The 16,140-nt window shown below is 37.1% G+C and overlaps 1 protein-coding gene across 1 annotated transcript in view; it reads left to right on the forward strand.

Annotated features, from left to right (window-relative positions):
* The first annotated feature begins 8,631 nt into the window (after window positions 1-8,631).
* Window positions 8,632-16,140, forward strand: part of LOC149827958 (uncharacterized) — a 107,090-nt gene continuing 99,581 nt past the window's right edge. Inside the window, exons 1-2 of the mRNA XM_090019749.1 lie at window positions 8,632-8,694; window positions 9,497-9,630. Of these exons, the coding sequence (XP_089875875.1) occupies window positions 8,637-8,694; window positions 9,497-9,630 (192 nt within the window). The 5' untranslated portion in view covers window positions 8,632-8,636. The remainder of the gene's footprint in view (window positions 8,695-9,496; window positions 9,631-16,140) is intronic.

The following is a 16,140-nucleotide window of genomic DNA, read 5'->3' on the forward strand; positions in this document are numbered from 1 at the left end:
ATAGGAGGAACTTCGCATATATTTAAGAAGAAATTATAGAAAATATATATGAAAATTGCATATATATTTTTTGTAGAACAAACGCTATTATCAAATCTGAATCTCTCTGCTTCGACTTCAAAAACCTAATTTTTTTTATAGTCATTGGAAAGATGAGACATAAACCTATAACTTTCCTGTTTTGAGTCAGCGCAAAACACTTAACGCCTTGAGATATCCAACCCTTGGAAAAATATGTGAATTTTTAACATTTTTCTTTTTACTTCTGAGAATAACCAGCAGAAACCTTTTTTACTTGGGTTTGAAACCTCATGCGGGTTGCATTCTACTCAAAATGATATATTGAATGTAGCATGAAAAACAAATTCATTTAAAATGTTGCAGACCTAAACTGGATGTTGTAGATCCAAAAGTATTACATCATGTTTTTTCTGAAAATGATAACTACATGATCCAATACCCAGGATGGGAAAATGATTGGCTCTTTGACGCCGCTCTAATATCTCGCAACTGCTTCGGCCTTCTATTTATTTCCTGTAGTTTGTAGGGGGTCAATATCAACGGGCCCTGTAGGAATACAATGATGAAATATGCATGCATGGTATAGGCATACAGAAAATATTTTATCAAGAGTGCTCAACATATCACCATATAATTGTACTCAATTCTACAATATATGCATGCCTTACCAGAGTAATTGAAGCATCTATCATGACATGGGTAGCTTACAATTCTTTTATTTACATTTCTTTCATAGATGTTGCATGCTAGGATTCCGTACACACTCAACATACTTTTGTTTCTATTTCTTTATATTTTGCAGGTACAATGCAAACTAGGTTGGAAGCTCGGTCGAGGGTAGTATATTCAATCATTGTGTATCTTATTACCCCAACCTTGCACATCATTTCCTTTCTCAGGTGAGGGACACTTTAACAAGAGAGAAAATCTCAACACTTGCAACCTGATATATCAGAATTCACTTCTAGCTGAAAGCTTCTCACTATCACCCCGCGATGCAAGTGGTAGCTATCCCCTATCTCCATGGTTGGAGAAGCAACTTTTCGTGCTTAAAATTCCTACGAAGCCTAATGTATCCGCATATTCTCTCATTATAAGCTATAAGAGAATTAATCACTCATATTCTTTAGTTAACTCTCCTGACATATGTGCTTTAAACAATAATTGATCTTATACAGATGCAATAGCCTCTATCGGGCTTAAGCACGTATGATTTCAACCTGTTATAAGGTTATCGACCATCACTTTGGGGCACTAACACAATCTTAGTCCGATTAACCATACATAAGGTCAAGAGCGCTTATCTGAGCTCGAACCATGCCTCCTTTCGATGCAGAGTCTATGTGCATAACACGCATGCCATAATACCAAGCTTAAACATAACCAACAACATTCTTAAGAATGATTTCACATTATGTATTTGCATATCATTCATCTTCATGCTATAGATCGGAGCCAATCTCATGCATTGCATATATCAATATCGTGTAGTAAAACATCACATTTTCAGTTCTACCAACATATATAATAGTATCACATTCATTTTAATGTAAAAACAGTCTCTCATTGGACTACTAGGCATTTACCTATGCATTCCATGCAAGGTTGTAGCGAAAACAGGTCTCCCAGCTTGTTCTGAGGGTGATTCATCTGAATCTCTAGCTTGACAGCCTTAGCCGAGTTCAAAAAATCAAAAATCTTAACTCAAGTGCCTAGGAGTCAACTCTCTTTTAACATGGGTCAACTCTTTTGAGTCAGAACTGAACAAAACATTAGAAGGGTTGACTCATCAGAGTTTGTAATCCAAACCACACAAACAGAGTGATTTTTATAGCCAGGATCGATTCTCTGACTGGGAGGGTCGACTCACAGCATTCTGGAGTTTTAAAACCAACCAAAACAATCTGGGGGTCAGCTCAAAATCTTCAACAGTCGACTCTTCATTCTGCAAGAGTTGACTCTTCTCTCTGCAAGAGTCAACTCTGCTGAATAGCATAGGGTTATGCCTTCTAGCACAGCAAGGGTCGACTCATCCCTTTGGAGGGTCAACTGTTTTGTTGTCAAGGGCTTGTACCCAGGCCATCGCGAGGGTCGACTCTCCAAAAATAAAAAGTTGACTCTTCTGGCCTTTATAACCTGAACAAAAAGCAGCAAGGGTCGACTCTACTAACACAGGGAGTTGACTCTTGCATTTTTAGCTTTTCTGTAACTTAGTTTTCACCGAGTTTCACGTATTGAAACTTCATCCAAATGGATGTATGAGTTGCTTAAGCATTCACAACTCGATAAAATAGTAAAACAATAGTTTATTCCAAAAAAATGGAGCAAAGTTTATTTAAAATAAACATGGATCGGTTATTAAAACATATATACATTTATAATATGAAAATGATTTTTTTTTGCAATGTTTCTCATTAGTAAACCTTATAAAAATCATCTAGCATGAAGAGCCTAACACTCATGCAGCCTACAACAACACACACATACTCGGTCAAGGTAAACCTACATTGGTTTTATGCAGTTTGCAGCTCCAAGTCCGATGAAGCTTTACTCAAAAATGAAGGTGGCAGTTACAAGATCTTTGGTCATTCTCTAAATGGAGAGAAACAAAAAGTGGGAGGGCAAACCTCCAACTGTGTGTTCCTAACAGATAAGAGAGGCAATGAGAGAGAGAGAGAGAGGAGGTGAGTCTGGAACAAGAGGGGAGATTGCTCCCTTTTATTGGCAGAATCTGAACCAGAAGAGGGGCGGTGGTAGTGTGAACACAAACTGAGTTTGTGTGTGGTAGGGTGGCGGCAAGGGTCGGGTGATGCAATAGGTAGGGATAGGTAGGGAGCTGAGGAGAAAGGGGGGTACAGTTGATGGAAAAGTGAGGTGACTCACATGGGTAGAGGTGGATAAGATGTAATGCCTACGATTTTTGGTAATTATTAAATCGTTATTTATACCTTAAATCGATGGAATTAAAAATTTATCTGATTTTCAACTTGAGATTGAAATTATAAATTGAATTGAGTTAGTAGTTTAAATGAAATTTAATAATAAATTTAATTAGGCATGAAATTGAAATTTAATCATATATAGGAATTTAATCTAATTTGATAAAAATTTAAGATAAATTTGGATCCTCATTGGGATGTGAGTTTTATTAATTAAATATGGATATGGATTTGATATGATTTACTTTTAGTGGATTGGATCTTAATTGGATTTAAAATCCAGTAAAGAAATCCAATAAAATATCCAATTAAGGATAAACCATGGATTTTAATTATAAATAAAATTAGTATTGATTATGGGCATGGAGTCCAATTGGCTGGATGTCCATTGTGGACTCCATATATGGTCATGCCATTTGGAAAAAAACATAAAATATTAAATAATAAAAAAAATAAAGAGATAAAGATAGAAAAAGAAAAATCAAGATTTTTAAATTTATAAAAGATAAAGTAAGGTAGAAGACCAAATAAATTGGACTCTTGAGAGGTCTATCCACAAGGGGATGTCCCTCTTAGTGGGCCCTCTTGCGTGGACTTCAATATAAAGTCAAATCAAGTATATATGTTATATATATTAAAGATGAAATAGTTTATAATATATATAGTAATTAAATAGTTAGAAAAAATTAGAAATAATTAGGGATTCAAGAAATTAGTTTTTTAAGATAAGGGGTTGAGAGTTTGTTTAAGTTTAAAGGTCTAAAGCATATGAAAGAGAGGCTCATGACCCCCCTTGTTACATATTCTAAGGAAAAAAAGAGAGAACTTTCCTTGTTCCTTTCTTCCTTCTTCGTCCTAACCCTAAAGGTAGTCCATACCTCCATTAGAGACCATCAACTACCTTAGTAAATGTCTAAACCATCTCAAAACGAGATTCGTATGGAGAAAAAAGCGACAGTATCATTGTGGAAAACACATTTTCAGTAAGAAATCTCTACTTTTATTGCGTTTGATTTCGGGATGCATTAACATACTCTCTTTTTTATCAAGAGCTTGGATCTACATGTAATCTATACCTAGAATGTCTATAGCTATTAGATCTACATGAAAAAGATTTTTGAAAACCCAAAATGATATTTTGGAATATCGGTTTTGAGAAAATGATTTGCAAAAGACTAGTTTTAAAACCCTAAAAAGCAAAAATTGTGTCAATATTTAGATTTGTATTTTATTGGTTTGTTTAACATGTATAATGAATATAGAATGATATTTTTGAGTATTTTTGAGTATTTTTCCATATATCTTGATGTTGTAAATTTGGCTTTTGCCTAGATCTTGATTAAAGTTACGCGAAAATCGTTTTGAAGAAAGTTTTTGCAAAAACGTTTTAGGGTTTTGATGTATGGTAAAAAAAGTTGATATGAGCATATATGGTAGATTAGTTCATATGTAGCATGATTAAACAACATGGTATTGCATAAATAAACCATGACTTCAGGTTGTTTAAGGTTTCTTGTGATTCTTACATAGATGAAATTGTATTTGAGATATTCCATGAAGGTTTGTGATTCTTGGATGATGAATGTTAATGTTTTAGCAAGATTAGCATGCACATGATCAACAATGTGTTGTATGATGTTGCAAATATGTTTAGAGCATAAAAAACCGTGATTGAATGAATTATAACATGATTATTGTTCTTGCTTAATGGATCTTATATGAGTTTGAATCTTGGCTATATTATCTTCGTTTGTTGTTTCGACTAGTTTAAGAAAAAAATTGATATTTTTTTAGAACAGGTCAATAAAAAAATAAAAAAATACTGAAGTGTTTTACACATCTAGGGCTTGAATTTAGAATCTCGTTTTGTTTCATTTGAGACAGTTTTGAGGTTGAAACATCCATTGCAACATAGCACCAGTTTTCTACCATGTTAGCAAGATTGTTCCGACAAGAGATTTTAAAAGTTCTAAAACCCCAATCAAGACTGATCAAAATAAACTATAAAAAATTTAGGTAAAAGCTAATATGTATAAGAAGATTTTGTAAAAAAGTTTTTGTCAAAAGATTTCTCTGTAAGTCTTGAAAATTTTCTGGATATGTCTTATATTTTTCCTGAATAGGGTTCAGTCCCCAAAAAATTTTGATTTTATTATGACGGATTTTGCAGTTCTATTTTTTTGGACTGTGTTTCTGAGATGTTGGGGCAGTCCCAGTAAAATTTTGAGAGTGAAATTCGGTTCTTGAGAGTTTTTGTGGGTTTTCCAAAATTGAGTTAACAAGGATCTGAACTACACAGTATGACATGTGTTGGTGCCTAGTTGTGTTTTACTTTGTGAAGCATGGTTATTGATGCTTAACTTGAAAATTGATTTGTACTTATGTTAATTGAATGTATTTCATTTTTTATTGAATTATGCATGCATAAATATGAATGATTAGTCTACATTGACTGTGTAAATTCATAAAGATTGAATTGTTGTATAAATTTTATGATAGAGACTAATCAAAAGCATATATAGAGTGTCATAATATTATTGCATATGAATGTTGAATATGGTTGCATGTTTGCATTGGCACGATTAACAATAGAGTTAATTAAAATCTTAAAATAAAGTTAATTCTCTTATGGTTTATTGAGAGAGTAAGTATGGTACTGATGGTTCTATGAAGATATTGTTTTAATACGAAAGGTTGCTTTGACCCCTATCCACAGAGCCCGTAACTGAAAGAACTATCATGATTTATCCATGGTGTGATAGGTAAGACTCATGAAGAAAATATGATATATCAGGTTATAAGATGATGGGAACTCTCTTTAAAAATTATATTTCTCTCTAGAGTAGACACATTTGGGTCATATTTGAATATCAGATTTGAGGCACCATTTAGTGCAGATTTGAGGCACCATTTAGTGCGTTGAAAATATAACATCCTCAAATTTATTTTATATTTTAAATAAAAAAACGAATTTGATAATTTTGGTGATAAAAAATATGCTTAAAATAGGTCATACCTAAAAATTAGTTTTTTTTTAAACAAGTTACCTTGTTGTTGTCATAACTTTCTATTCTAATATCGTATTGACCTGATTTTTAGTTTGTTGAAAAACTAAGGTCCTCTAGTTTAATTGATCTTTTGGAAAAAAGTTTAAAGAATGTCTTTTTAAATAAAAAAACAAAGTTTAAGGTAGTAGAACTTTGAAACGACCTAGTCAAAACTGAGGTATCTATAAATGCCTTTCTTTGTTATTAATCAAATGTGATTCAATTTATGACAAAGAAATAGACACCCCTGGTGGAATTAGTTAATTTTTTATGCAACTTGGTTGCCGAGATTGTTTGGGTCTCGTTGAACGAGGTGAGACTAGTTTTCAAAGGTGAATTAAGTTGTTAAGACTGCTAGGGTCTCACCGACTAAAATTGGGCTAATTTAGTGATAATTGGTCTGTCAAGACTATGCTTGATCTCGTCGAATGAGGTCAGGCTAGTTTTTGAAAGGTGAACTGAGTTGTAGAGACAGTTTGAGTATTATCGAATAAAGTTAGGCCAATTCACGAATAACTGGGTTGCTGAGACTGTTTGACTCTCATTAAATGAAGTTGAGCTATTTTTTGAAAACTCCTAGGTTGTGGAGACTGTTTGGGTCTCACCGAACAAGGTAGGACAAGTGTCAAGAAGAAGCAGTGGGTTGTGGAGATCGTTTAGGTCTAGCCGAACGAAGTAGAGCCAATTTGAAGGAGGACTTAGGTTGTCCAGAATGTTTGTAATCTTGCTGAATGAGGTAGGGCTAATTCTTGAGTTATTAGATTGTCGAGATCCTGTTTGGGTCTAGACGAACAAGGCCAGAACCGTTTTCAAAGATGAATTGGGTATTGATCTTGGCTTTTCTTAAAAAGAAAAGTTAGTGACTCTAAGGATTACTATGCAGGTTGCACCATCTCACGAAGCATTATCTATTTGTATTGTCGACTTAATATGAACCAGTAATTACTCTCTTAAATCTCATTGAGCACTTTTATTTGTTTAAGAGTGAGACGGGCTTCTTACAGGAGGTATGTAGTTCACCTTAATGCCTTTTAAGCTCGTTTTTATTTTTGATGTCTTTGTGATTTTGTTTTTAATTTTTTGTAAAAAACTTGTGAAAAAAATATGAGTACCAACAGTTGTAGATAATGGCCATGCTGGGTTCACATACAGGATGGAGCTGCCCCGGTAGAGACCGCCTTTGGCATTTCCTCCTCTTCATCCTACTGTTGGGCTATCAGAGAGCACTTGGATCAGGTAGGACAGAGTTTTCCGCGCAATTTGTCAGCCTACTGTTGGGCTATCACCAAGGCTTGGGTACGGTGGAATGCGTCACGATCACGACAGCCCCTCATCGGCAGCTTCACCTCGACAGCAAAAACAGGGAAAAAAAAGGGCCTTGGCAAGCCCCACCAGGGAGCGCAGTGGGGCACACTGGCGAGAACCACCGGTGAGCTTCTCTGTTAGGAACACGCCGCGGTTCATGATCGATTCCAGCCAAGAGAGGCTGGTTTGCTGGTCTCTGAGGGCAAGTAGCCACGATTACAGGAACAGGGACTCCAAAACCTCCAAGAAGAAAGAAAATAGGTAGAGATTGAATCAACAACAACCAAGACACTTTATTTCTCTCTTTAGGTTCTATTTATATGCATTTACAACAAAGGCGTTCTCTCACAAGACTTGAGGAATCAGCCCTCAACATAATTCAAGAAAGAGAACATTCCCTAACTACCAACCTTCTAAACTCAACTGCTTTGAACCGGATTTGACAACCAATGCTAACATTCTCCTTCCCTCCAGTCACCCCCAAAAACCAGAGAGGGAGGGGATGGAGCTCCTTCTTGAACGACAAAAACAAAGGGCTCTCGACAAGCCCCCATCAGGGAGGACGGTGGAGCTTTCAAGCAGTAGTGCCCAGCAAGCTTCACTCCCTCAACCCTGGTGCTCACCAGAAAGGAGAGAGAAGAAAGGCGCAATGAGCGCCGCAACGTTCACTTTCCAGCCCATGAGATTTTGAACCTCACGGGCTGGTGTGATATTAAATCAAAGACATGGCCTCATTTTCTCATGTTTGGCAGCCATGAGAAAATGGGGCCAAATGAGATTCATACTCTCATTTGTGGGTTAATCTGAATCTCATATGTCCCAACCAAACATGCTCTTAATATGTAGGCCTGGCTCCCTGTCTCGCAACCTGGGGTTGGTGTTAGGCAGACCTCCACCAGTTATAATTCAACCTACCATTGGGTTTTGAACCTGGAACGTCCCACCGTGAGAAGATGTGCACTCAAAGCTCGTATCAACCACGGGGAGCCCCGGAAGGGGGAAAGAGGCCCGTTTTTGCTTGAACCACGGGGAGCCCCGGAAGGGGGAAAGAGGCCCGTTTTTGCTTGAAAGTTGGCTTCCTTCTCATGATTTGGGGTGAAACAATGCCCTTTAAATTACGTAAAACCTTGTGACGGGTCTGGATTCGCCATAGCCGTCTTATTTTGAAAAAAACATAAAACATGGATCTTTGGGTGCTCTTTTGGTTAAAAATCCATACCCTGATCCAGACCAAGTCCGACCCGTCGGCGTTCGAAAATGCAACAAAACGGTGTTTTGCCGGGAAAAACGTGCCACCGCCCAGGAGAGGCCTCGCGTAACGAACATGCTCGGCCTTTCTCCTCCTCTCGCTCCAATGCCTTCGGCGTCGTGTTCCCTTCGCGGTGAGCCTTCTTTCCTTGAGGTGCTTCTTCGTTCTTGTTTTCTTCATGCACGATCGTTGCTTTTTCCGTTTTGAACTATAACCAAACCGTACGGAGACAACTCGACGCATTTAGGGTTTCGGATTCGCGATTCTTGAAATCTACAGTTCTTCAACCGAAATTTCCATTGCCTCATTCCTTATCTTCACCCAACTTTTTTTCTCCTATTCTTTTCGGGCGATTTTTGATGGCTCTTTTCTTTGTTTAGGGTTTTCCTTTTTTTTTCGTTCGATCAGGCAATCTTGCTAGCTTGATGTAATTGTTGACCTTGGGTTCTGTATTTATGAGATTTAAGCTCTTTACACAAATATTTTAGGATTCAAAATTCCTGGTCTTTGTAAAAGAGGGCAACTAACAACTTGTAAGAGTTCAATGATCTAGGAGTTCCAAATGTAATGGAAGTTTGGGACGTACCATTGTCAGGATCCCTTCTTTAATGAATTTCTGGCTGTAGACTAGATTTGCAAAATCATGGATTTCTCTTTAAGTGTTTGGTAGTTGGGAAGGGTGGCGAGAAGTTATTTATCCCATAATGATGTGTTTGCCATTTAGTTGGTATTTCGGACGCCATCCACAGAAAATTAAAACAAAAATTGGATTAAATATCCCATTTGTATAGCTCGCTATTAGGCTTATAATTACTCCCATTATTATTATTATTTTTTCTGTGGAACTAATTGGTAGTCGAATGTTTTCAGATTCAATACAAACTTTCATGTTATAAGTTTCTAAAAAGTAGGAGGTTTGCTGGTTGTTTACACAGATGTGATCAAGGCATGCACAACTCCACACGGTTATAGAGCCATAGTTCGTAGACCAGGATTTCAATTGCAAAGAGTGGTGATAATTTGTGAACATGAACGAACGAAAAAGGACCTTAGCGGTCAAACTGTTGCTGTAAGTAATTATTTGTCATCACTCATCAGTTTCAGGTTTCTGACTGCTTTTTGTGTTTGTTCAGTGGCCTTAGATAGCAAAAAATTGAACATCTTGTTTCCTTATTTGGTTTAGGTGGATGGTTTCATAGATAGAAGTGTTTGCATATGCACTAGTGATGGCATATCTGCAAAATTGTTGATATAATCCGATCTACAGTAATGAGATGTTTGAAAAAAAAAAGGAAAAAGGAAAATTAAAAGGTGCATAATCTTATATGCTGTTTTTTTGCATTTTCACATCAGGATTGGAAAGTAGCTAATTTTTTAACTAAGGAAACTCATGCAGATTCAAGTGTATAGAATGACCAAAATTATCTCATGTTAATGACCCAAGTGGTTATACAACTAAGGGAGTACCAGATGTTTATGATTGTGATCGTCATCATGCCATTTCCAATGTATACAAATGCTTTACTTGTCTTATTTATCAATTCATTGCTGTTGAAGGACTTTTAATATTGTATTCCATCTCATCCCCTCTTCCTACTGACTTATTTTATTTTTTTTCCCATTTCTAATTCCTTTTAGCTGTACCTGGCCAGACTTTGTATTAATGATGTTTAAGGTGTTCACTATGTGACCATGGTGAACGAGGTCTGTATCATGGTTGCCAGTTGAGGAAGCGGGAGCGGGAAGCGATACGGGAAGCGGGAGCGGGAAGCGAGGCACTTTCAAAATTTTAGGAAGCTGGGAAGCGTGGGACCACTTAGGAGCGATTCGGGAAGTGTCTCGGAAGCGACCTAGGAAGCGACCTAGGAAGCGTCTCGGAAGCGAGGGGGAAGCGAAAAAATAAAAAATAAAAAAATAAAAAATACAAAAAATTGAAAAAAAACAGGGGAAGCGAGGGGGAAGCGTGATGGGAAGCGCGCTTCCCATTAAAGGGAAGCGCGTCCCCCATTAAAGGGAAATGCGTCCCCCATTAAAGGGAAACGAGCTTCCCAAAAAAGGGGGACGCTTCCCCCCACGCTTCGGAAGCGCGAGGTTTCGCGCTTCCGAAGCGCGCTTCCCCTTTTAGCTAGGCGCTTCCGGTAACCCTGGGTGAGACCTAGAAACTGAGGTTTGTTTTAGACATAATTGCTAGTTCTATCAATATAAGAACCGGGCGAGTTTATACACATCAATAAAATGGGCCAAATATTTGTCAGACAAAAGCCAAGAACTCACGATGCCTTGGAAAATACAGATCAGAAAAATTCACAAGGAATATGAATAGGGAGCTGCATAAAAGTTGATATCCATGATATAGATGGATATCTTACAAAGACTAGATCCAATGATGAGTGGGATTTGTTATATTGATGATTAGTATTACTGTAGTGAAAGATGTCCAATGCGTTTTCTGAAAGATAATACTATTTATATATTATTTCAACAAGTACAGGTTACCAACTATTTCTTACTTTATGAATTCCTTTAAGGAAATATGCACTTAAAATAGTAACTTTGGGTAATTTAGTGTAGTAGAATTAGGACATGAAGTCAATTCTTTGTTAAAGCAACCGATTTAAGCTATATAGAGATTTTGAACTCTTTGTAAAGCAACATCATCGCCTGCCAACCTTACAAGATTAAATAGTAATTTGCTTGATAAAGATGACATTCTTCTATTCTAATGATACAAATTGGCCAAGGTTGTCATACTAGGAAGCATAAGTGAGAAACGATACTGGAAGCAGAAGCGACAAACAAGACGTTTAAAAATTTATAGGAAGCAAGAAGCACAACATTTTAAAATTTCTAGGAAGCAAGAGCAAGGAATCAATTTGAAAGAGAAACATGAATCGAAAAGGAAGCAATATGGGAATCAAGTGGGAAGCGAAATAGGAATCAAATGGGAAACAAATAAAAACTAAATACAGGGCCTATTTTTAAATTTCACGATTTTTAGTGTAAGAATTAAAATTTTATTAAAATCTCAAAATGATGGTTACTAATTTAGAGAAAGCACATGAGAAGAAAGTGAGAAGCTCACATGAAAAAACATAACAAGAAACATGAGAGAAGCATATAAGAAGCATGGAAAAAAGTATGAAAAACATAGGAGAAGCATAGGAAAATGATTCCCATTAAGCTTTGGAAGCGAGGAGTATCGCACTTTCAAAATGAGTTTCTGGGAAGCACGCTTCCCACATATCTAAGAAGCTTTTGGTAACTCTACAATTGGCTATTGCCTTTAAAACTTCCAAGACATAATTAAGGGGGGTTCATTTGGTTACTATGGGTCCTAACTCTGTATCAGCTATAGCAAGTGAGGAAAATAAGAAAGAAGGAAGAAGGAAGAAAGAAGAAAGAAGAAAGAAGAAAGAAGAAGGGGGGAGAGGTTAGGAAAGCAAGTGAAGCCAACTTCACATTCATTTCGTTTGATATATGCACATACTCCTTTACAACAGATATGAGCTGGGGCAGAAGTGCCCTTATAATAAAACATGTACAAATTTTATGTTACAAACTGCACTAATGATAAAAATATCCTTTCTTGATTATATCATTCCCAAAAACTGCTTCTCAAGTTGGGGAAAAAATATCAAACATCCCGAACTTGACATTGATTTCTTGGAGCCTTATTTTATTTATAGTTTTAGTAAGGATGTCAACCAACTGGAGTTGAGAGCAAATATACTGAACTTCAAAGAGTTTTGACTCAATTTTCTCCCCAATGAAATGGCAGTACATCTCATTTAGCTCTTTCATGATGGACTGGTTCTGAATTTATTTGTATGTCTGTCTTATTATCACAAAATAATGAGATGGGCATTTTGACCTTGAGTCTCTGTTCTAAAACCATTGATTTAACACGTCCTTACATAATTCATAAGCCCAAGCCTTGTACTCTGCCTTTGCAATAGATCTAGTCATCACTACTTGTTTCTTGCTTTCCATGACACAAAATTCCCTCCAATCAATGCATAGTACCTTGAGGTTGACCTTCTATTCTTTAATTGCTCCAGCCCATTCTGCATTTGTATACAATTATATGCTAAATTGCCCATGATTAGCTTATGAAAAACTCTTTCCAGGTATCTTAATGTGAAAGTATCTTCAACAAGATACTATGATCAAGACCTTAATATTCTTGATAACAAAAACGTGCACACATGCACAATAAGAACACTTAGAACACTTGTGCACAAAAGCACAAATCAATCTCACAAATGCACTAAAAGAATAAAAGGCTTTATTGAATGCTTTGACCCAAAGCCATAGGAAAATACATGAGAGAATGCCCATATTTATAGGGCTTAGTGGGCCTTGGAAGGGGCTCCACACATAGTCATTGGAGCCCCTCCAACGACTAGTGTGTTGGCCCCTCCCAAGGTAAGTAGTACATCATTAAATGCAAAAAAGAAAAAAAAAGAATTTAAAAAGAAAAGAAAATACAAAAAGAATTACAAGCATATTCACGAAAAAAAATATGCATAAAAGACTAAACTACCCCTACAACTAACAATAGGAAAAAATATATATATATATATATAATGAGTAGATACATATACATATATATATATGTATATGTATTACCTTATATATATATATAAAATATATATATTAGATTACATGGTTGATTGTACATAATTTAACACTTAACACCCTATACACAACATTCATTTTAGCAAGAGTTGGTGCATGCCTGAATTTACTTAGTACACTCACAACATAATATATATCTTTCCTGGTAACAGTTTTACAATTCATCATGCAAAAACAAAGGTAAAAACTCGCATCTACCCCTGCGAGAGCCATCGCAGGACTCCCGCCTGTGGAAAAGCATACAATAGTGTAAACACAATGCAATAAAAATAAATATGATTTTTGCGATGCATTTAAAAGTAAGTAAAGAAGGAGCACCCAGTGCTCGAGGCTCTCCAGGCTTTCGATGATTCACTTGGATCATCGATGCACCATATGCAAAAACCATGAATAACATACCACAATGCATTACTTTTGGATGCTTCACAATGCACATTTATAAATGCCATTTAAAGATGTGCTTAAAACGATCATACACATGTGCATAAATTCACAACCCTATATTCATTGCATGCTTTCATTTGATTCGCACATTCACGTCATTTGCATGACTTCATTTAATGCATTTATTCATGGCAAATGCATGCTTTAATTCACATACTTGCGTTACTTGCAAGCCTTCCTTCATGAATCTCTTTAATCATGTGACCACTTGCAACTATACATAGGCAACATAATCAAGAATTTCAGATTTTACCCATGCTCACAAAATATCCATGCAGTTGACATTGCATTTGGACATTGATCATGCACAATTAGTTAATCATAAGCATGTGAAAATTCCGTTCTAGCATGCATATAGCTGAAGCCTTCACAATGACAAACAAATCTTGAAATATATAAAGGCAACACATAATACAAAATATATATATTTTTTAAACAAAACAAGAGCCCAGCCCCCTCTGTAGTTTTTTTTTTCTAAAGGTTTCACACCCAGCCGAACTAGTCGGCTGGGGTACCCAGCAAGCCCAGCTGACCTGAGTCAGCTGGATCGAGTCTGACCAACCCTGCCAGACCTGTCCCAGTCCTGCCCAACGGCCGGACTGAGCCAGGCAGGTCTCTGCCAAGCCGGGCTGACTGAGTCAGCCCATGCACATGTTTTTTTTTTTTGGTAAAAAACAAAACTGCCCAGCCGAGCGGTCTCGGCTGGGTTCAACAACATCGGCTGGCCAGCTGAACCTAGTTCAGCCAGGCCTGTCAAGCCAGCCAACACATGAAGTTGGCCGGGTTGGTTGGCTGGCCGAGCAGAACTCGACTGGTCTGCCGACTAGACCACTAATAGGACCCTGCTGAAAAACAGATTCCCTGCTTTATTTCTTTTTTCTCAAGCTATGCGCGAGCTGTGCATAGTTATTTGAATACATGTCAAAAGGAAAACATGCTATCAACGTAATCACATTGACATATACCTGCAAAACGAATTAAAGCTTATACAATTTCAGAAATATCACATGAACAATATGCTTTATTGAAGACGCTTAATCAATGATGCACATACATACTTAATGTTTTCAACAGGATTTTCTGGGGGTCCGCGTTTGGTTTCGGGGCAAAAATGAGGTGATGGCGGAGGGCCGACAGCAGAGGAGGAGCGCGAGAATCTCGGCCCTCGACACGTGGAGGCTCTCGGCCCTCACACGTGCCAGCAACGCCCCACGAGGGAGGCGCGGGCGAAGGCCCGCCTCCTCTTCCCACCCGCCGAAGCGCGGCCGGAAGAAGCGCCAGCTGAGGGCCATTGTGGAGGTCACCATTGTACACACGTTTTATGAAAAATGTCTGCATACTACATGATTTCAACATATATTATCATGCACAACTCAGTCCATATTAAGAACCACCCGTAGGAATCGATATTCACCGAATAGGGTTCTAAAAGAACCCCTCTTTTCTCAATAAAAATTCTGTTAAAGCCTCTACAAATTTTTTTTCCATAAAACGGATGCAAGAAATCAAGAATCCAGCCATGGAGGAAGATCCATGGATCATCTTCCATGCATTTTTGAGAAATCAACCATAAAAACGTTTTTCCCATGAATTTCATCCAAGATATTGCGTAAAATCGAACCGGTATTCGATTTCTCACCTATGTTCAAAAGAGGAGACCCGTACCTTTGAAAAAAAAACCGAAGAATAGAGAAGAACAATGGTGGAAAAGGGGTTGGGCCGGAGAAGAAGACTCTCTTCCTCTCTCTCTCTCCTCTTTTCCCTCTTTCTTTCTCTTTTTTTTTTTTTTTTCTTTATATAATGAGTGGGAGAGCCCCCCCCCCCCTTCTCCGGCCCTCTCTAAGAGAGTTCCCAAAAAGGTAACCCTCTTTCCATATTGTTTTTCCAAAGTTTTTGAAACTCTTTTAAGTTGACTTTTCTTTTCTTTTTAAAACTTTTAATTCCTTTAAAACTCTTTCATAACCCTTCTTAAGTAAGAAATAATGACTCCTTTAAAGAGTCCCACTCAGCCCCAAAGAATAAAAATTTGGAATTGATATTATTTAATTATTTAATTATTAATTAATTAAAATGATCTAAAAACTTCAAAAAATAACCAAATTAATCCAAAAGGCTTCTCAACCTTATTAAAATCCAAATTAAGGATTTATATTGAATTTAAAGCTGGAAAAACGTTGGCCTTGGATTTGGATTTGGATCCAAGATCCAAACCCATACCCAAAACAAAAATGGATCAAGACCTGGATCAAATCCAGATTTAAGTAGGACTTAAATAGGACCCAAATCCATATTAGTTCGGATCGTAGGCCTTGGATCCAATCTGATCTAACTCCGGATCCATTTTGACAAACTGTTAAATTTTTAGAAAAACACGATTTTTGGGCCAACCGGGACTCGAATTCAGGAAAGTAAAATATTGTCGCGCTCAGAATTTTGAGACGCATCCAACAATATATTACACGAATACCAAATTCTGAATTTCGCCCCAAAATAACCC

The sequence above is a fragment of the Nuphar pumila genome, chromosome 10 (genome assembly GCF_984573655.1).
Source record: "Nuphar pumila chromosome 10, dmNupPumi1.hap1.1, whole genome shotgun sequence".
Taxonomy (NCBI): domain Eukaryota; kingdom Viridiplantae; phylum Streptophyta; class Magnoliopsida; order Nymphaeales; family Nymphaeaceae; genus Nuphar; species Nuphar pumila.